The following is a 22365-nucleotide window of genomic DNA, read 5'->3' as shown; positions in this document are numbered from 1 at the left end:
GATTCCAACTCATAGCCGACCCTATAGGACAGAACAGAACTGCCTCATAGGGTTTCCAAGGCTGTAAATCTTTATGGAAGCAGACTGCCACATCTTTCTCCCACAGAGCAGCTGGTGGGTTCAAACCGCTTTAACCAGTGCACCACCGGGGCTCCTTACATCTTAATCCAATAGGTAGTAAATAAGCAAATTCATGAATAACAGATTTAAAAGAATGATTACAGTGATGTCTGGCTTTACTGTTTATTTTATACACTCATAACCTTTGAGGATAATAAGGTAAAGGTAACAACCAAAAATATATCCCATAAACCAACCAAGGGTGTTACTATCAGGAAATGGATTACTTGGCTGGATAGATGATTCATCTAAATTGCACAGGCTCTTCTGATGTTAATTATCCTTATCCAGATTGTCTACAGTCATCACTCAATCCTAAAGTTTTTTATTTTTCCTTTGCCACCTACCTTCTCCTGTATACCCTAGCAGGGAAAATTAAGTCCCAGTATTATACAAAATATAATTAGTAGGAGAGTAAATGCATCATCAAAATAAGAACATATACCAAATTTCAGAGTCTAACATGAATGATTTTCATATTACTCAACTACCACCCCCTTCCATTCATGGTTAATGATGTCAATCGTATAAGAATATAGAATTTTCTACCACAGCCTCTATGAGACTGAGCCCAGAACAACCAGATGGTGCCTGATTACCACCACTGACTGCTCTGACAGGGATCACAATAGACGGTCCTGGGCAGAGCAGGAGAAAAACGTAGAACAAAATTCAAATTCACAAAAAAAAAAAAAAAAAGGGCAGAGACTGGAGAAACCGCAAGAGTATGGTCCACAGACACCCTTTTAACTCAGTGCTGAAGTCACTTCCGAAGTTCACCCTTCAGCCAAAGATTAGACCCGTCTATAGGGCAAACAATAACACACGTGAGGAACGTGCTTCATAGTTCAAATCATGTATACGACACTAAAGGGCACACAGCCCAGAAGCAAAGACAAGGAGGCAGGAAGGGACGGGAAAACTGGACAATTGGAAATGGGAACCAAGAGTGGAGAAGGGGAGAGTGTTGACACATCACGAGGTTGACAGCCAATGTCACAAAACGATTTGTGTATTAATTGCTTAATGAGAAATCTGCTCTGTAAACTTTCGCCTAAAGCACAATCATTAAGGAAAAAAAGAATGTAACCAAAAATAAATAAATAATTTAGAATTTTAACATATGGTAGAGTTTGTACCTGGTAGAGCCACTATTTCCATTGCTTGAATTCCCTTTCGGTGTGGCATTAGAAGCTTTATTAACAGCTTTCACACCACACTGAGATCTCTCCCTTGATTTATCTGAAATAAAGGTAAGGCTTTATTTGATAAGCTCCTAATGTAAATAAATTACAATTTCACAGCAAAATAATTAAGAGATTAATTAGAAAGAAACAATAGGCTGATTGTCATATAATCCAACCAAGGAAATTAAAAAATACTAAATCAGCATTTCACTTGTAACATTACAAAATACTTCAGTTTGTTGAAGCAAAATGTATTACATTAAGTTATTGCAAATAAGCATACCAGTCTCCTCAGTACTGCTTTCGTCCGATTTAGATATACTTCCTATCGATGATGAAGAAGGCCCACCACCAGGCCCATTTTGTACACTGGCAACTGCATTCCTCGGAGGGGGGTCTTTGTGATGAAACTCATTTTCAGGTATCATGTATGACTTTCTACTTTTCAACTGCCCAGAGTAGCTGAAAGTCGCACAAAGTGTTTAAATATACAAGCACAAATCAGAAAGTACAAACATGGAGTTTAAAAGAATAAATTTAGCAAGTGATTCACTCGGCTACTTGGTTCCAGAGAATAAAAATATTGATTTTTTCCGTTAACTTACTGGAAGTCTTTATAGAAAGCCCTAGATACTTTGTTAAAAATAAAAATCTCTCAATATAAATTAATACTTGAGCTGACTTTTGTTCTTTTTGCTATTAAAGATCTGATAACTCAGCTGATGATAAAAATTAAAACTTTCTCCCAACCAAGACATATTAAGTATGACTTTTGAAACTATCATCCAGTATAGACCGGAAGTTGATAATCAGAAGTGCCAACTCTCACCAGCCTGTGGGAACATGATCGCATAATCTCCCATAATCTCCTGAAATAAGGCAGAAGATAAACTTCAACACTGTAAAACATTTTAAAGTCTTCAGAATCCTTCGGTCATCTAGTCTCATAAAGCACTTTAAAGTAAGATTATGTTACCCCATAGCCAATGCATATAGATCAGGCCTCTTCTCTTTTTCTTCTTGGTAGATTTTATGCACTCTTCTTTCCAAAGCCTGACCCAGATTCAAAACTTTTGGGTACCAAGGAAGTATTTTTGTTAGCACAATCAAGATATTCCTGATGTGAGTATATTCGCCTGTTTCAAGGCAATGTACTGATGCCTACAACAAAAATTTTAAGATCCATTATTATAAATGTGTAAGCATGAAAAAAATTACACCCTTGAAAAACCTCATTTTTTTTTCCTTTTTTACCTTGGTTAGTTTGTAATGCCATTTATGTACAACATGTCGAAAATTTTCATAGTCTAATTGATCAGCTTTATTTCCACCATCAAATCCAGTTGCCCGTAATATGGTAAGGAATCCTGGATAGTTTCCACATTCCTTTTAAAAAAAAGGAAAGGAAAAAAGTTTGTCACTTTTAAAGGAAAATCTAGTCCTACAAAATAGCAGAAGCTGAAACTTAAACATTAAGATTAATGGTTCCGTGTGAAAATATGATGTGTTTTTTATGGATAGTAGGTAGTTTTCACATAAAGGTTCGGCTTATTTAATGATACTAATTTGGAATGTCAGTTCCAGATAGGATAAAAAAGTACAGCACTTTTTAAACACTGCTTGACAACTAAATCTTAAACTCAGCTTTTAAAGGTGAGTAATTCAGAGATTACTGGAAGTACTCATGTCATAGGTAAAATATATGGGTATCAGTTCTACCTTCTCATATGTGGCTCTATCACTGTGCCACCTGGTCACAGTCTCTAACATGCAGCAAAGAAATCTCCCGTATCGACTAGCTTCATTTTCAGTACAGCTTGCAACTGTATAAATTATGTCAGAGAAAACCTACAGGAAAAAAATTATTGAAAAATAAAAATAAATCAAGGTCAAAATTCGTTCAGAACTTAAAAGATCATTTTATAGTAAATGATAATAACTTAAACAGGTAAGTTTAGTTCAGATTAATTTTCTCCTTTTATATTCACACTTGCAGAGGCCTTTGGAGATTACAGCTTTTGTGGAAAAACAGCACACTCATAAGGCAACCCCAAAAAACGTTTACACAGAAAGGTGATTTACAATGACAGAAGAAAAAACTATCATCATTATTACATAATATCGTAACTTCTTTAGCAAAGGTTTAGCCATAGGTGTTACTGGGGTTAGGGGAGCAGTAAGCAGAGGCAAGGCTGATAGAAACCAGAAATTGGCAGCTGACATGCTGGAACAAGACATTTTTAAACCACAAAATGTAATCATTTATTATTAAGAAAAGTCAGGCGTAAAATCTGCTAATGTGACCACACTGAAAAGTTTCACTGCTTTTACGTATGTGTGAAGGTGTAAGTAAGCTTTCTGTCGTTTTTTGAGGGGATGGAGGTTAAGAGTAGAGAAGAGGATTCTACCTATAACACATGTAAACCCAAATGCAGAGTTAATAGTTTAACCTTGAGTGCTTATTATGTACCAGGCACTATCTAAAGTGTTTTTATGTGTAGTGATTCTTTAACCCTAACAACAATCTTATGAAGCAGCTACTATTATCCCATTTTACAGGTAAGAAAACTGAGGCACAGAGAGGTTAAATAACTTGCCAAAGATCATATAGGTAGAAAGTGGTGGAGCTAAGATTCAGGTTCAGGCACTTGGCTCTTGAGTTCATGCTTTTAAACCACATACACAGTAATACTTGTATAGATTATAATGTTTAGCTATCTTTGCGTGAGACTTTTTTTTTAAAGGTTGCAATAAAAAGAACTTACTCGATCATAGCAAAGAAGTGTGGAAAAATTTGGAGTTTTCTGTTGATGTACCAATTCAACAAAACGAGCACAGTAAACAGCATCAATTGCTGAAAAAATACATCGAGGAAATATACACAGCTGTAGAAATTTTGTGATGGTCTCATTTTTGGTAGATTCTAAAAATAAGGGAAGAATATATTAAGTGGGAAACTTCTTCCTCAAGTGCCTCAAGGCCACTAAACATGATAACATATTAACTTTAGTGTAGAAAATGCTACAAAACCACAAACTATTTATAGTTTGTACCAAAGGGTCATGCCTGGGATACTCTGTGGACACTTTTCTATCTATAATTTCTCCGGAAATATGATTTTATACAGAAGAATTGAATGATAAGCTGCCAATACTGTAGTTATAATTAATTTCACCAGCAAACTAAATCGTTCCTTCAGTGAACATGTGAAGTTGGTTCTGCATTAATGAATAACCCAAGAATGGAATAGTGAACACTGGGTTGAAATACAAACATAATAAACACCTCAACACCTGTAAAGTTACATTTTCTTTTGTAATTTAGCAGCAACAGGAATGTAGCGATTCTAAAAACCTACTTGCTAAAAGCCAGTTGTCCTTTTCCAGTTTCAGTCTTTGTAGAACTCTCTGTACATGTTCCATCTGTTTCTTTTCTTCTTCAAGAAGCTTGTCCTGAAGGGCAGTACAGCGCTCCTTCTCTTTTTTCTTTTTATTTGGAGGCTACAAAGTATAAGTTAGATTCTTTTCTGACTATATGCAATTACCTCCCTTTTTTAATGAAAAGTTTTAAAAACAGATAAATGCTGAAACTCTATAATTACTTCAACATGGTTATACAGGAGGCCTACTTGGATGTGCTGCTTTCAGGTCCATTCAAAACAAAGTCACCCAGTCTTCGCACCCTCTCAAAACAGGCTGCCTTCCCAACACTGCTACTATTAATCTTAGGCACAGAATCCTCTTTGACTTGTTCTCTTTCATTCCTATATCCCATCGTTGACAAGTATTTTATGCATTCCCACTACTTCCACCATAGTCTAGGCTCTCAGTACCTCACACTCAATCACCCCAAAAGCATGGCCTCTATAGTCTAATGCTAGTTCCTTCCGTTATCAAATGCATCCTTCATACTGCTGCCATAAGTCATCTTTTTAAAGTGCCGTTTTTACCATTATCACTTCCCTGCTAAGGAATCTAAAATAGCTGTCAATTTTACCAAGTCTGCTTTTCTACCTGACTTTCAATGCCCTATATAATTACACCTTATCCTAACTATTCAAATTTACCACTAATCCCAATCATTACAGTGTAAACTGGTCTCCTTAAACCCTAGACCGCTTCATACCTTTGCTGGAGCCCTACAGTGGCCTCCCTAGTTGCCTCTATATATACAAGTCTATCTTCAAGATTTACCCAGCTCAAGGCCCATGTCTTCAACAAAGCCTTCTCCCAAAAAGAACTCCTACTCTTGCAATTGGAGTCACATAGATCACTTTAAGTTGATTAACACAGTTTTCAGTAGAAAAGCAAACTCAAATACCTTTATTTAAGGATGAAAACCTCCACCCATTCATCAAATCCCCCCACCATGACCCACTGAAACGTTATCATCAACCTACTTAAGAAAATGTTATACAGCAATAATACAGGTTTTATGAACCTGAGCTAAAACAATTTCCAAGTATGGGTAATGGTGTACCATAAAGTTATTGTACTTGAGCTGATAAAACAAAAACCTACCATTTCCTGATTGTCATCAATTGCTTTCATCTGGATTTTAAGTTTATTGACTTCTCTTTCATAGCTGGTTTGTGGAACTGCAAGGTCATACATTGTCAACGACCAGAATGTAGCATAGAATTGAGGGCTGATGTCATCCCAGACTTTGGAAATGTGCAAGGAGACCACTGCTTCATGAACAGGAGCCATCACCATCTCACATGATGTGATGTACTTATGAACTTTATGTTGCTGTTTACTTCCCTTTTCTGATTTTTTAAGTTCATCATATTTTGACTGGAGATAGAAAGTTAAAAAAAAATACAGACAGACACAACATAATTTATAGCATTGATTATCATGGGAAAAATGCCTTTTCAAGAATCAGAAGATCACCAATCTCAAAACTGTTACAGGAATTCTAGTTTCTTACCAACATTTATTTTCTGATAAATCATCCCTGGCAATTGTTCCAATCTTTAATCCCTGTGCTAAGAGCTTTTTAGAAGATTCTTATGGAATCTGACCTGCTGATTAAGTGAATAGGGTATGTGTGCCCTCCTGTCCATTATCCCCATCTTACTCCCTCTTGTGCTGCATCAGGGATTGAGCATGTAGGGCTTCCAGTCCCAGTTTTGAGCTATTCAAGAGAACCAAGTCAAGGGTCTTAACACTAGTGAAGAGGCAGAATGGAACTAGTAACAGCCAGCTAGGACAGGATGTACTGTTGCTACATATAGTCCCTACCAGTTTTTATAATCTGTCAATTAAGAAGTCCAATTATTGCAAAAAAACAAAAGTTATAAGAAAGTCACTGCAAGACTGCTAAGTAGGGTGACCAATCTCCTAGGCTTGCCCAGGACTGAAGGGTTTCCCAGGATGCAAACTTCTGAGCTAAGCCTGGGAAAGTCCCAGGCAAACCAGGACCATTTGGTCACCCCAGCGCTAAGCCAAATGAGACTTTCTGTAAACAGCTATGGTTAAGTACACTGGAGTTTAAAACATGTGGAAACTAAAGCTGTAGTTTCTTTGCCCTGGCTGGCTTATTTCATTTAGGGGGAGAATCAGAAGACAGCCATATTCTTAACTGTATGAGAAAAATAACCTGCTAGTACAATGGAGGGGAGGGGCAAAAGGAGTTGCTGTGGAGTAGACTCCATGTGGAATAGACTCATGGTGACCCCAAGTGTGTCAGAGTAGAACTGTGCTCCATAGGGTTTTCAATAGCTGATTTTTCAGAAGTAGATCACCAGACCTTTCTTCCAAGATGCCTTTAGGTGGACTCGAACCTCCAACCTCTTGGTTAGCGGCTGAACATGTTAACAGTTTGCACCACCAAGGGACTCCAGTACGATGGAGGGAACTACAAATTAGCTCAGAGCTTATGCCAAATAATAAAACACTCAGTTGTTGCTATTGTCTCTTGTCCTTCAGTGTCTTTAAGATGAAAGAATTTTCATCTCAAAAACTCTGTTTGGGTTAAACATCATCCTTGAAGATGAACCTAAAAGGAGATGTAAAACTAGCTTCCTTTTGATAGAAAAACACTTAAATCATTCTATTTGTGCTAAGCACGGTACCAAAAATTCAGAACTAGAAGGTCAGAGGACAAAGGTTCCACTTCCAATTCTGTATGGTGATAGGCAGGAATCTTAGCAACTTAAAGTACAGCTGCCTTCCCTCCTGAATGCCCTGGATGCTGCCATACCCCCCAGCTCATTGGGCTAAGGGCATACCAAGTAACTATTTACCGTCTTGAGCAGCATCTGAGAATCCTATGATTTTCCTAGCAGTAGGAAGATTTACCTCCTGTTCTCATCATTTTAGAGAGCATGTTGATAACTAAGACCACAGAAGTGACAAAGCTACAAAGAATAATATTTATGACAGACTTCCCAACTGCATCAGAGATTTGAAAGACCAGCACCTAGGCTAAGGACAAGTTTTTCTTTTTGTTTGTTTTTTGAGGGCAGGTCTTCTTAAAGGTATCTAAAATGAATCTAGTTGAGCAGAATTGGCATGTACTAAGTAAGGTTCTAACAAAACACGGGATAAAGTAGTGCTGAAACTACCTGTGTAAGGCAACCTAGCTAGCTAATATGGGCAAGATCTAGAATATGAGCTGGGGGAAAGCCTTTCATTCACTTGTCACAAGGTGGGTCTCATCAAGTAAAGCTGAAAATTAGATTACAGGTATGAGAGAGTTACATGATAGCCCCAGTCTCCCTAGTCCTTCTTGTTCTGAATCTGAGTTCTATTGCTAGGCACCCCTAGTTCCTAATCTAGTTATAAAATAGGTTTGATAAGAAAGACGACTAAACTTCATATTTACCTAGGATGGATATTTCCTTGTCTAAAGTCAGTTTAACTCCCACTTCAAGCTCACATCTTCAGTCAAATGGAGAGGCATAACAGCTCTACATCTGAAGTCACCTGGGGTACTAGATCTAGGGAACAGAACTGATAGCCAGTTATTGGTGTATTTCTAATTACTGTTCAAAAAGCTCTTGTTGCCCTAAGAATCTGAGCAGTATTTGGTTGGCAGAATTATTCCCAAGAAAGCCTACTGGTCATCCATTTAGGGAAGAGGCCTAGCAATCCTCCAATACTCATACACATTCACTAACCCATCAAAGTCTCTTCAAGAGAGGCTTTCACTCAATAGGCGAAAGCAAGGATCCCCAGCATAGCCTGGATGCCCATCCAGTACAACCAAGGTTGCCGAGAACTCCCTTCACGGAGGGTACCAAGTAGCCTGAGGACACAGGGCTTATCCCTCCCTAACTTGGCTTGTATAGCCACCTGTTTTCCTCCTTTCCATTTCTTTAATTTTTATTTAATGTTTTATTTCTTTAATGACAAAGATATAATATTTTACACAGACTAGGGATGCAGCAGATATTCCTTTGAATGACCTGCTCCATTTTCTGACCTGCAAAAGCTCAGCCAACCAGGTATTCTTGTTTGCTAGGGTTCAATATAGCCGATTGGTGTGCTCACTTCTCAGTATAGCACAGGGCAGGTCAAAATTCCTGAGATGAAGCAATCCTCCCACCTCAGTACTTCAAGAAATCAGGTCCCCTGCTGTATAGCTGAGACTGATCGACCGTGGGATATGGCAACAACACAAGACATAACTACTTAAAGAGCATACAAGTTCTCTGGATTGAGAGATTCCAAAGGGGAAGAAGGTAGCTAACCCCACTCCCTTACTGCCTTTTCCCCCTCCAGAGAGAGTAGCACAGGAACTGCTGTATAATGCTAATAGAGATAATGTGATAATGAAGTCAATTAACATTTAGTTAGTTGTTAGAGGGAGGTGAGAGACTACAGCAGCTGATACGTAAACAGTAACAGCTGATAGTCTATTAAATGATCAATTAGACCCCAAACTTTTTAGCACCTTTTTTGCAGCCTCTGCTACACAGCTCTGGTGTCTTACTGGGAACAAAGAAGGGACCAAGACCTTCCCCAAATTCTGTAGTGAAGGCCATGTTTACTACAGACTTAAAAACAGCAACAAACGAAGAGAAGGGACAGAATCCAAGCCTACAGAAAAACGAAGAATATGCTGGGACTCCAATCAGAGTAGGGAAGTACCACAGGTTCCAAACTGAGGACTGATCATGGCCCTGAGGGAAAAGGAAATTTCCATGCAAGGTTACTGCTTTGCAGGGAAGAGTCCAGGTGGCAGGTAGAGAAGGGGAGGGAGGACTGCCTCCTCTCTCCCACATCCTTACTTGAATTTTCAGTCACTACTAGGATGCCCTGCCTGGAAAGTCCATGGTTTGTGTTTGGTTTTATTTTGGAATTGTTTCATTGAGGTGGAGAGAAATAAAACAAGAAATATGAGCGCATCCTTCCTAGACGTTACACAACAGAGACTGCAAGGGTTTTTAAAGAATTGGGGGTACCTAAGCCTTTCTGTCTCTCTGTTTCAAGGCAGTATGGGCAATAACAAGTCAACATCAAACAAAAACACTTGTCACTGAGGAAACAGGACTCTCTGGACTCAACAGGGGTCTTTCTTAGAGTGAGGTACCCAGGCTCACCTGCATAAGAATCACCTAGTGCTTGGTTAAAAAAGACAAACGAAAACATAACAAAACACCAGAAATCCCTAGGCCCTATCCAGGTTACTGAACTAGTACTTGTGAAAGTGGGATTCTGAATTTTTAAGATGCTTCCCTGGTGACTCTCATCTTCACTAAAGTTTGAGAACTACAGGTTCTAGAGGGCTGGTAAGATATCTATCTGGAAAACTGGCAAAGTTGTAACAGTAAAATTATAGAAATAGTAAGACTTTACAGAGACATTTTCATTGGGCATTGCTCAGAGCTAAGTATTAACAAAAGATGAGAGTAACTCTCCAAGAAATATTATCTATACTTCTGTCAAACTAAAATGCATTTAAAAACAAAACACTTAAACAATTTAGAATCATTCTTGAATGGCAACAAGGATACTTGTACTTACTGAAATGTGATGTGCATACATTGGCCTAGACAGGAAAAATGCTGCATCATGAGGTGTGTGAAATTCATTACAGAGCACATCAATTGAAGGTACTCGCTTTATGTAATCTTCTGTGCTTAGGTTAGATGCCAAAAACCCACCAAACTGTACCAGGGTATCATGACACTAAATTTTAAAAAATAAGACAAAAAAACACAGATGTGCTACCATTCTACAAAACCAACATATTTTCCAAAATAATCATGATGTTATTTTAACAATACTTTGATTAACAATTAAGAATCCAAATTTCAGAACTTCAAAGGACTTTAGAGACCATTACAAACATAATCACATAAACATATTACATAAGTCACTGAGGCCCTCATAGGTTGACTTATCCAAGGTTTTAAGAGTCAACCAGGTCTCTTAAGTTTCAAGCTACTGCTCATCACTTTTAATAAAAGAATATATTTACCTAAAGCATACAAAACAATATGCACAGGCAAACAGAAGTAAACTCCTTTGCCCTTAAAATATGCAAACTTTATTTATTTATAAATATTAAGCACCAAAATCTATGATTAACCTACAAAATGTGTTCAATTATCACCAACTATTATTATAAAGGGGGTGGGGGGGAAGACAGCATCTACTCTGCTGTAATTGAAATTCCAGCTTTCCGGAGATCAGGAAAGGTATGACGGCAAACAACTTGAAGTTGCAGAAATTTGATGCTAGAATGTCTATTTAAAATTTTGTACGTTATGATAGCTCTCCTACAGCCATCTCTTCAATACCTTCCTTTGCATCCATTTCTGAAGTCATACAGAAATAGGCCCTACTTCCAGACTACTTTACATCAGCGCTGCTTCACACTGATGTGATGTGCATACATGACATTTTTCAAATTATACCAGTTTACATTTTCCTTTATCCAAATAAAAAATCTACATAAACACAAAAGCCACTTTAACTTGCCTGATCATAGAGCTTTCCCACAAGTTTCAAATGTTTCTCTCCACCTTCCTGAAAGATTACACCATTCCGCTGTTGAGCCATAAGCAAACACAGAGGAAGCGCAAGATCATGGTCCAATAGTGCGTCCTTCAGCCTCTGAGAGGATTTTTTAGTGTTTCGGATCTGGCCAAAATAGCCACCCTGTACAAGACACAAATTTACCAGTGTACAGTACATAACAAAGGCCATTTGACTTGAAAAAGACAGAGAAACCTGAGTTCAAACCTTAAAATAAAAATCTCATACATTCTGCATTCCTTAGCCTTCACCCTTCTTCTGAAATTTATTTAAATGACACTATTGGAATCAACTCGACGGCACTGGGTTATTTCTGATAATACGGAGCCCTGGTGGCACAGTGGTTAACAGTTTGGCTGCTAACCAAAACGTCGGCAGTTGGAATCCATCGACCACTCCTGAGAAACCCTATGGGGCAGTTCTACTCTGTCCTATATGGTCATTATGAGTTGGAATCGATTCGACAGCAACAGGTTTGGTTTTTTGTTTTTTTTTTTTTTTTTTTTTTGGTTTTTATTTCTGATTATAGTTACTAGCTTAAAGATAACTGTCCATTGTGTTTAAACTACTACATATTTTCTTTGTCCACACTGCAGTCCCTTATAAAGGAATATTCTTTGCTCAGTGTGGAACAGATTTAACACCAAAGTGATTACCTTCAGATTTAAGTCATATCAAGGACCACAGATGATATGGTATTTACTTCCCTTACAGATGTATTACTATCTTTCACACTTTGTTTCAACTTTTAAAAACACATTAGGTTAAAATAACTAGTATATCTTAATTTTAAAAAGGAGGAGGTGCTTGTGAAGGAAGGGTATGGCTTTATGTACTTCTGTATCATCTGGAATCTTTACTATGGGCAGGCACACCTTTTGAATTTTAAAATAATTTCGATAAATAAAAATAGCAGTGCTCACCTCAGCTTTAAGTTGTTCTCCACCAGTCATAGCCTCTAGTTGCTCCATTGTCATTTCTTCTGTAATTTCTATTCCTGCCATTTTTTGTACCACTTCTTTCAATATTAGCAGGTCAAAACTATTTTAAAAAGAAACAGTTTGTAGTTGAAACTTTAAATACAAAAGTAGAAAAATATTTTAATTAGAATATTGATAATCTCTAAATTATTTACAATTAATACAGGGGAGGGGCTGAAGTAGTTTTTATGGGGAGGAAGAAAGGAAAAGCTGCATTCCTAGAATGAGATAAAAAATTTGGCACATTTGTTTATGTTTACTTTAATTTTTTATTCGAAAATAATTTCAAATCTGGAGATAGGCTGCAAAAATAAAAACACTACAAAGCAAACCTGTATACCTTTTGTCCTAGCTTCACACCTATTAACATTTTTACCGCCATTAGCTTTATCATTTGCATGTTCTTTCTCTGAGAGAGTGCGCAAGTGTGCACACATGCACAAATTTTTTTGAACCATTTGAGGGTAAGTTAGATACATCATTGCCCTTTACCCCTAAATATTTCACTGTGCATTTCCTAAAACAGGGATATTCTCTTACATAACCACAGCAGTTATCAACTTTAGTAAATCTAAGGCTCACACAATAGTTGTATCTAATCTACTGTTCAGATTTCAATCTTATCAGTTGACCCAATAATGTCCTTTATAGCATTTTTCTCTCCTCCAGTACAGAATGGCCGATATATTTTTGATAATATAGAGGCCTTCTCTCTAAACAACCTACTTATTAAAAAGGAAATAAAGGTGTGGAAGGGACATATACACTTGGAAGAAAGGAAGGAGGAGGGAGGGAGAGAGGGAGGGAGGAGGCAGGACAGGGCAGGGAAGTTACAAGTTGAAGTATCAAGCCTAAGATGACAGTTTAGTGTCCAGTCCTAAGTACATTTTAGTAATGTGCCAACAGTCACACATTTTAATTTTCGAAGTGTAGGATTATCTATGGAAAGAACACCATATGACTTCTAAGATTTTCTTTAATAAGTTAAATAATGAAGATAAAGTGAAAACATTCCTTCCTACAAAACAAGTACAAACGTTTTTCCAAAGTTAAAGCTAAACATACCCAAGACACAATAGACAAAGGAACCATTTCCTAAGATTCTCATCAAATGTTTGCTCTCTCAACTTGCCTTGTCTTTCCTAAAGACAGTTTTCGAAAACAATTAGGTCTCTCATCTAAATCAGTGTACAAACCCCACCAAACCAAACCCACTGCTGTCCAGTCAATTCTGACTTATAGTGACAATATGGGACAGAGTAGAACTGGCCCAAAGGGTTTCAAAGGCTGTAAATCTTTACAGAAGCAGACTGCCACATCTTTCTCCCTCAGAGTGGCTGGTGGGTTCAAATCGATGACCCTGTGGTCGGCAGCAGGGCACTTTAACCACTGTAATTAGTGTACAAGTACCTATTAAATCCTCTGGTTTAATTTTTCTTTAAACTACCTTTCAATGAGATGGTCATGAAAACTGTATTCATGGTACAAACATAAACTGAGTTATATATTCAAAAGTAATGTGTAGTTTCCTGGCCTATAAACGGAGAGCCCTGGTGGCACAGTGGTTAAGAGTTCAGCTGCTAACCAAAAGATCAGCAGTTTAAAATCCACCAGTTGCTCCTTGGAAACCCTATGGGGCAGTTCTACTCTGTCCTACAGGGTCGCTATGAGTCGGAATCGACTCAATGGCAACGGGTTTGTTTTGCTTTCTTTTTTTATAAACAGAGAAGAATAAAATGGATAGGAATGGCCAATAGATGAGCACAGTATAAGTGGTAACTTATCTGCTGATAAAATTCTGAGTCTAATTTTTTTTAAGTTTTCCCTAAGTAAGCACCTGTCAAGAATTACATAGATAATGCTTGCTTAGACCACCAGACTTTTTTTGTTTGTTTTTTACAGAAAGCTTTTAAAAACAATTTCTAGTTCTTTGATTCTAATCAGTCTACTGCTGATGAATTTAATATACATACTAATTCAAACATTAATCACTGATACTGGCCCAGAATAAACTAATAAAATTCAGTATTTATAAAGAAAAGAGGATGCCATCCAAAAGATATGCAAACAGCCATTTAAGATACAACTAGTGGTCTCTACTTCTATGGAGCAAAAGAGAATAAAGGAAATCAAAGGCTCAAAGAAGAAACTAATCCACGGGATTAACAGCCCACACGAACCACAGTCTCTTCTAATCTGAGACAAGCAGGACTAGATGGTGCCCAGCTACCACTACTGACCTTTCTGACCAGAGACACAATGGAAGAAAAATGTAGAACAAAACTTAAATTCTAAAAAAAAAAAAAAAAAAAAAGTCCAGACCTACTGGACTGATACAGACTAGACGAACTCCCAAGACTTATCACCCTAAAATAACAACCTTTGAATGTGGAATTGAAGCTATTTCTGCAGTTCACCTTTCCGCCAAAGAATAAATTGGCTTATAAAATTAACAGTATCAACCATGAGTGATGTTCTTAAACAATAAACCATATGAGACCAAAAGGTCAACATTTACCCAAAAGCAAAGATGAGAAGGCAAGGAGGGGAAGAGAAGCTAAATCAATGGAGACAGAATAAACAGAATGGAAACAATGAGAATGTTGACACATTGTAAAAATTGTAACCAATGGCACGGAGCAGTTTGTATACAGATTGTTAACCAAAAAAAACCCACTGGCATCCAGTTGATTCCAACTCATAGCGACCCTATAGGACAGAGAACTGCCCCATACGGTTTCCAAGGAGCACCTGATGAATTCGAACTGCCAACTTTTTGGTTAGCAGCTGCCACCAGGGTTTCCTCACAAATTGTTAATGGGGAACCTAATTTGCTGTGTAAACTTTCACCTAAAACATAATAATATTTTTAAGTATGCAATTCATACATATCTCTGAAGTTCAAATTCAAAAATTAACTGTTTTACAGGTACCATATACACCCTCAAAATTAATAAACACTCTCCTACCAAATACTCAATTTAAAGGTCAATCACTGTCTAGTAACATAATCAATAATGCAATATGTTCTGTCATGAGAGGACATACAACAAAATATTCCTATTAAAAAGGATCGCCCATTTACTCAAAAGCCTAGCAGATAGGCAAAATGAGTTAAAGTGTCTTTTTGGTGAATTATACATATAGCCGAATAATAAAATTACTTCTGTAAAAAAAAAGTGTTTATATTTTAGCAGAGTTTGTATTAAATTATAATTTCTTTTAATTAAAGAATTTCATGTAAATAAGTGAGCAACTATTCTACTTGAGCATACAACCAATCAAGAAGTAGCCTTTCAGGATAATAGCAATCTTACATTCCCAATACCATCAGATGTATTCTAATTATTGAATTCTATTTATATACAGTTTACTATGAATACCTTTTGCCTGCCTTTAGCTGATTGGCGACATATTGAAGAAGACCAGCAAGATCAATTGGGTATTTACGAAAAACTGCACCGCAGAAACTAGCCAGACCTATACGAAATTTAAAAAATGAGATTACTAACAGTTCATAAAACAGAAAACACAACATTAAGTCTCAACTAACATTAGTGTTCAACTAACAAAATATCTAAAACAAATAAAAGTAGGAATGAATAATTGTATTGTTGATGCCACTGAATGGGGTTTTATAATTAATAATAATAGGTAACATTTGCTGAGCCAAGCACTGTACTGGGCATTTTACATTATCTCATTTAATCCTCACAACCACCATCTTAGGTTCATAGAAACCTATCGACGAGGCGGATTAGGAACAAACATGTCAAGTAAGTTGCTCATGGTCACATAGCTAGTATGAGGTAGAAAAGTAATTCAAAGCTATGCCACATGACTCCAGAAGCTGTGACATTAAATAGGACACAACAAAATCTTACCAGTTACTCAGTAAAGTTAAATAAACAACAAAACACCCCCTCAAATGTTTGACTCAAGAAAGAAAATATCTTTTTATCTAGGAACATGCGCCTTGGGTAGGGGCAAGGAGACAGGTAAAGATCGCCAGACCGAAGGCAGACAAAAGACCGATTTTAACCAATAGTCCTTTATCCTGAGTAGGGAGGAAACCCCAGTCAAGACAAAAGGAAGGGATCCCAGTAAAGTCAAGCAGATCTGTAGCCTACTGAACAATTATTTGCTAAGAACCTAAATGACAATGGACAAAACACACATCCTGCCCTCAAGGAGTTTATTGTCTAGTGGGTGATACAGAAAAGTAAAATGAAATAACTATAGTGAGTATAGAGTATCATGGGAATACAGAGGAGGAGAACTGAATTCAAACTTGTGGGTGGGAAGCATAACAGGGAAAGCTTTCTGAAGGAAGTGACCTCTAAGGTGAAATCTGGTGAACGAGCAGAAAATAAAGTGCAGGGAGATAAGTGGGCAAGGAAGGGCATTTCACGTAAAAGGAATGACATGTGCAAAGGGCCAGGGAAAGTACGAGAAGTATTACTGGAGCCTAGAATATTGGGGAAGGGGGGAAAGATGAGGCTAAAACAGTGAGTAGGGACTTGATGCCAAAATAACTTACTTGTATGACTTATTAAAGATTTCAAACTTTAAAGGGCAACAGGGAGCCACTGAAAGACTCAGCTATCAGACATGACAGGTTAAAAGAAAACAGAGAACTAGCTGCCGGAAACCAAAGGTACAAGAAGTAAAAAGAAACAAGTCTAAGTTTTTTGTTAAACAACCAAGTTTTTGTTCTTGTAAGATGAACAGAACCTCAGGATAAAAGGGAAAGAAGGGAGACTAGTTCCCTTAAGGTCAACTCCTCTAAAGTCATAGTTAAAAAAGAAGAGGAGCTTCATCTCCCCAGTCATGCTTACCTGAATTCTATCACAACCAATACCAGCCTCTTGAGTTGGAAAAATGACTAAATACTATATAAACCTGCTTACACACCCAGGGGCTGGATACTCTGTCAAACAATCACAGTGGCAAGAGATTCTCAACAGCTGACAAATAGGCTCTTAAAAGTCTCTAAGCATAGGTAATGAAATATACAGTGTAGCAGTTACCAGAGACAGTAATTTCACCTTTGGAAAAATAAAAACACTTACTCTGAAGCCAGCTTGAGATGGTTGTGTCATCATGTTTCATTCTCTCCTTTTCTGGATTAGCTAAAGCTTCAATGATACAATCTTGCATTCATTAAGAACAAAATTTATGTCACTATGTCTCTAGCAAAGACCCTTAAAACAAAAAGTATGCTACATCTTGGAAAAAATAAAACATCTGCTTCACGTTATTACAAATTACTGAAAAATACACTCATTTTAGTACCAACTTTTCTTTAGCCTCATTCCCATCTTTCAAGGAGCAAGACACATTCTACTTTATCAAGGTGTTTGGTACAGTGGTTAAAGTGCTCAGTGGCTAACCAAAAGGTCAATGATTCAGACCCACCAGCTGCTCCATGGGAGAAAGATGTGGAAGTCTGCTTCCGTAGAGATTTACAGCCTTGGAAACCCTATGGGGTAGCTCTACTCTGTCCTATAGGGTCGCTATGAGTTGGAATTGACTCAACAGCAGTGGGTTTGGTTTCGTTTTGGTATATACAACACAAAGACACATGCATTCTCTCTCTCTCTCTCTTTTGAGAGAAAAAGATGACTGGTCAAACTTCAAAATCAGCCATGTGAATCCACCTCAGGTAGTTACAAAAATAAAATGTTCACCTCTTAGAGCTATGAAATGTGAAATATATGCATTACTTTGAAAGGATACAGGCCAAGACATCATAATTTAATGAAGTGAGGTATTTCAATGAATCTACTACAGGTGTTATTAAGTTATCATACTTCTGTATTTGTGACAAGATCTGGAAGACAACAAAAAAGAACAGATGGTATTAATCAAAGGACTTGTACTGTGCTAAGTAAGTAACGGCTACACTTTCTACTTTTCAAAATAAAGGAACCGTGTTTATAACTAAAGTGGTTTTCTTCCATTTTGTATTCATATAAACCCACTGTTCTTATCATTGCCTCAGAGGTTATTTTCTTAGGCTACATTTTCCAATTAGGAAATAATTCTAGAAAGTCTACTAAACTTGGCTTTTGGAATTATAAAGGCTAGTCTCATCACAAAGGTTTTAGAAATCTTCCTAAAGTGAAAGTAATAGTGCTATATCTGAATCACAATGAAACGCTATTCAAATGTTTCTAAAAACAGAAATCAACCAATAATTTATCTTGCTATCAGAATGCAGTAAACAAGATTAACATCAGACTGTTTATAATAGTAACAATGTTACATAGTAGGAGCCCCGGTGGTGCAGCGGTTAAAGCACAGGGCTCCTAACCAAAAGGTCAGCGATTTGAATCCACCAGCTGCTCCTCAGGAGAAAGATGTGGCAGACTGCTTCTGTAAAGATTTGCAGCCTTGGAAACCCTACGGGGCAGTTCTGCTCTGTTCTATAGGGTCACTATGAGTCGGAATCAACTCGACAGCAGCAGGCGGGTGATGGTGGGTTAAAAAAAATAGTACTAGAAAATTGTATTAATATATTAAATATATTGTGTACTAAGTTTTGTTTTTAGCATAATCATACAATGTTTCCTTTGCTAAAGGTTCTCCCCCTAAAACTACCATTTTTAAAATATGTCATTCCCTTCCTGCCTGCTAATTTGATACAAAAAGAAAACATCCCTTAAAATGATATTAATCTCCAAACATACATAATCAAACAAAATGGTTGGATTGCTGTGGCTCAACTTCCCAATTTGTCTTCCGGAAGGTTTCACATTTTCCTTGGTTAGACGCCTACAAGGGGAGAAAAAGGTGACAGGGTTTATCTTAAGTAACTTTCCTCATAATGTTGATAGCTTTGTTACATTATGGGAGAAAAAAAATTATCTCCCATATATCCAAAATAGATACATACAAACCACCACATTCCTCATATTCCTTACCACAGGACTTAGGCTATTTTGGTTAGGCATTCTCCCAGAGGGTTATTGAGAGTTTATATAAAATGCTTAATATTTATAAAATACACATTCTCATTTTATAGTAATACGCTAAATAAGCATTAAAACTCACTATACAAGTTCTTATTACAGTAAATCATAAGAAGTGCTTCTTTATCAGTTTAGGGATTAAGATATCAAATTTGGTATTAATGCAATGAAATACCTCATGGCATCTGCCTCAGTGACCCTAACAGAACAATAGCTAATGCTGTACTTCTCGATACAGAAAGTTCTCATATTCAAAGAAAACAACTTTATAGAAATCAATTCTATTCCTTTCTTTCCTCCGCTCAGTGTTCTTTTACCAACATTCTGGAGACACATGTCAATGAAATGCTTATCGTTCAAAACAATTCCTACACAGAATCCTGAACTTTTCTGATGAAATTATTACATAACAAATCCAGAAGCTTGAAAACATTAGAAGTGATAGGAAAGAAGTTTTCTAGAATGCAAATGTAATGGAGCAAATTCCAAATTCAATTTATACGTCAAGGAACTATATTCCATTCTGGAAGTGACAAACTTGATACATTACCTTAAGAAGCTTCTTATGACAAAACTGACCCATCAATCAAAATTATGCCATCACCAACTGCTTTCCTTTCCCATCCTCCATGGCCCAGATTCTTTTTTCACAGGGAAGAGAGACCACCAGTTTTTAAACTTTGTCTACACTCTGTTCTACCTTCAAACTTACCACCACCTCTCCTTATTCCCAACCCTACTATTTCAGGTATCCCTCCCACTTGCCAAGGCTAACCCTCCCCTCCAAACCTCCACACCCTGAAGGGAAAAACAAACACACAAAAATAAAACAAATATTTTCTTGATTATGTCTTCCTACCACCTGAGTATGGTATCTGGCATATGAAACACCACAAGCAATAAGGATTCATGGAATGGATTACTGAAGGCCCAGTAGAAAACTCACATTTTAAACAGTATTCAAAACTTATATTATATAATTATACAAGTGATAAATTAATACATTCCATTCTCAATGTAAAAAAGTTCAAGCAATACCAAAATCATGTTGTTCAAGACTAGTGAACGTTATAGCTTACAAACGTAACGAAAATCTGAGTACATTAAATACTCTGCACATATTCTTCTGTGGTAAATTGTATTTTTAATTAATTTATTTATTCACTCATCATGCGCCTACTATATGCCAGGCAAGGTGCTAAGCACTAAGGATACAAGGATGAGTAAGAATAGCTCCAACTCTCAAGCTCAGTCCAGCTGGGAAGAAAGATTTAAAACCATTTTTTAAATTTCTAGATAATTAAATAAAAATAGTAAATTACAGAACAGTACCTGTTATATTCTATCAATAGTACAAATGGGGGCGAATACACTAGTATTGCCTTGTATATGCATTAAAAAATATCTGGAAGAATAAAGAAGAAACTAAGCAGTGGTTACTTTTCTCCCTTGCAGGGACTAAATGGATGGGTGAAGAGGTGGTGTAAACATATCTCAACTGATACTAACCTAAAGTACGCAACTTTCGTAATTAAATTTCAAATAGTCTACCGGAAAGTAAAACTAACATCACTCTCATGTTAATAACATGAAAAAACAAAATACGCAAACGAAGAAAAAAAAAAAACAGAAATTTCTCAAAAGTTTGACTCCTTGTGGAGATGTGCATAATTCCATTAGATCTTCCTAACAGATAAAACAGCTTTATTAAAATAACTTCCAGCAGAAAAAATTCCTAGAACATTGACTACTTTGCGCAAACTATTAAATGCATTATGCACACGGAGCAAAGGCGACAGCATATATGTATGCATAAGAAGTATTTTCATTAGATTTTATACCTATACAAATATGACAACTATTAAAACATTAATTAGAAGTCAAAATGAGCTAAAACCACAAAAACTGATAGTTCACCTGGAATATACAATCAGTGACAGCATTAGCAAACATTCATGGACTTCCTCAAAATCAAGGCAGACTTAAAGCTAGCTGAAAGAAAGTAAAATCAGATCCAGATATAATTTAGGTTAATATGCAGAAAAACTTACTTCATGATATATTTGGCTCTGTCTATTGTTTGAGCTTTAACTTTTACTAAAAGTGGGTGACTGTTATAAGTTTCATTCTTCCACTGGCCATACAGACGATATCTTAAAAAAGGAAGATGAAGAATTAGAAAAAGTGTTAAACAATTAAAGGTTAATACACTAGAACTAACGGTACTTAAAAATATGAAAATAATTATTTACCTATGCTGATATGGAAATGTTTTAAACATTCCCCATAGTTCCTCAGACATACAAGCATTGCAGTCCATCAAAGAAAGAGATGGAAGTAGTACCTGGTCAGTAATGCTAAGCAAACAGCTAAGGATAACTTCCTAAGAAGAAAGGGAGAGAAATTATTTCAGTAAGAGGTAATTGCCTATGCACATTCATCTTCCCCCACACACGATATAAACTGACAGCAGCGTTGGATAAACTGCCATTCCGTCTCATAACATACGATATCTAATTCCCCCACTCTATTTTGTTTTATCACTATCCTTTTCATAATGCTTATTTGTGTTTCCCCAGAAGAGCAAATCTAAGGAGCCTCGATGGCACAGTGGTTAAAGCGCTCAGCTGCTGAACTAAAAGAGCAGTGGTTCAAACCCACCAGGCACTACACAGGAGAAAGAATTTTTTCTCTGCTTCCATAAAGATTTACAGCCTTGGAAACCCTATGGGACAGTTTTATTCTGTCCTATACGGTTACTATGAGTCGGAATCAACTCAATGGCAATGGGTTTTTGGGGGGATACCGAACAAGGTGAGGGCAGGAAAGGGGTAGCAAGAGTATGTGGAACTTTTACACCTCTTTCTTCTTCAACATGTTAATCCTCAAAAAAAAGGAAGTTGTTAATCTTAAAAGGTAACTCTGTACAATCTACCAGAAGTTATAATCAGCATACAAAGTATAAAATAATTATTCACACATGTGATTAAAGCTTCTTCACATAAAATCTGCAGTCTGCTGTACTTAGACAAACATTAGACACATACTGGATTTTTCTAGTCTCTTACCGTTTTCTCTCTATCTTCTTGTTTGCTTCCATCAGACTGAAACT

The 22365-nt window shown here is 36.9% G+C and overlaps 1 protein-coding gene across 8 annotated transcripts in view; it reads right to left on the bottom strand.

The window, feature by feature from the left end:
- THOC2 (THO complex subunit 2) overlaps positions 1-22365 on the bottom strand; it is a 112789-nt gene that overhangs the window by 18520 nt on the left and 71904 nt on the right. For all 8 annotated transcript variants that reach the window (XR_007515753.1, XM_049871370.1, XM_049871368.1 and 5 more), the window contains exons 13-30: positions 22322-22363; positions 21506-21636; positions 21305-21406; positions 18972-19056; positions 18019-18112; positions 17352-17432; positions 15663-15759; positions 12223-12340; positions 11243-11422; positions 10283-10447; positions 5828-6103; positions 4666-4807; positions 4073-4230; positions 3027-3155; positions 2562-2693; positions 2284-2468; positions 1591-1769; positions 1260-1362 (exon numbers count right to left, since the gene is read on the bottom strand). Coding sequence is in view for 7 of the 8 variants with exons in the window: in XM_049871370.1 (XP_049727327.1) it covers positions 1260-1362; positions 1591-1769; positions 2284-2468; positions 2562-2693; positions 3027-3155; positions 4073-4230; positions 4666-4807; positions 5828-6103; positions 10283-10447; positions 11243-11422; positions 12223-12340; positions 15663-15759; positions 17352-17432; positions 18019-18112; positions 18972-19056; positions 21305-21406; positions 21506-21636; positions 22322-22363 (2399 nt within the window). In the remaining variant the exon portion in view is untranslated. The remainder of the gene's footprint in view (positions 1-1259; positions 1363-1590; positions 1770-2283; positions 2469-2561; positions 2694-3026; positions 3156-4072; positions 4231-4665; positions 4808-5827; positions 6104-10282; positions 10448-11242; positions 11423-12222; positions 12341-15662; positions 15760-17351; positions 17433-18018; positions 18113-18971; positions 19057-21304; positions 21407-21505; positions 21637-22321; positions 22364-22365) is intronic.

The sequence above is a fragment of the Elephas maximus genome, chromosome X (genome assembly GCF_024166365.1).
Source record: "Elephas maximus indicus isolate mEleMax1 chromosome X, mEleMax1 primary haplotype, whole genome shotgun sequence".
NCBI classification, from domain to species: domain Eukaryota; kingdom Metazoa; phylum Chordata; class Mammalia; order Proboscidea; family Elephantidae; genus Elephas; species Elephas maximus.
The sequence above is the reverse complement of the archived record's forward strand: the minus strand, read 5'-3'. Positions and strand labels throughout refer to the sequence as shown.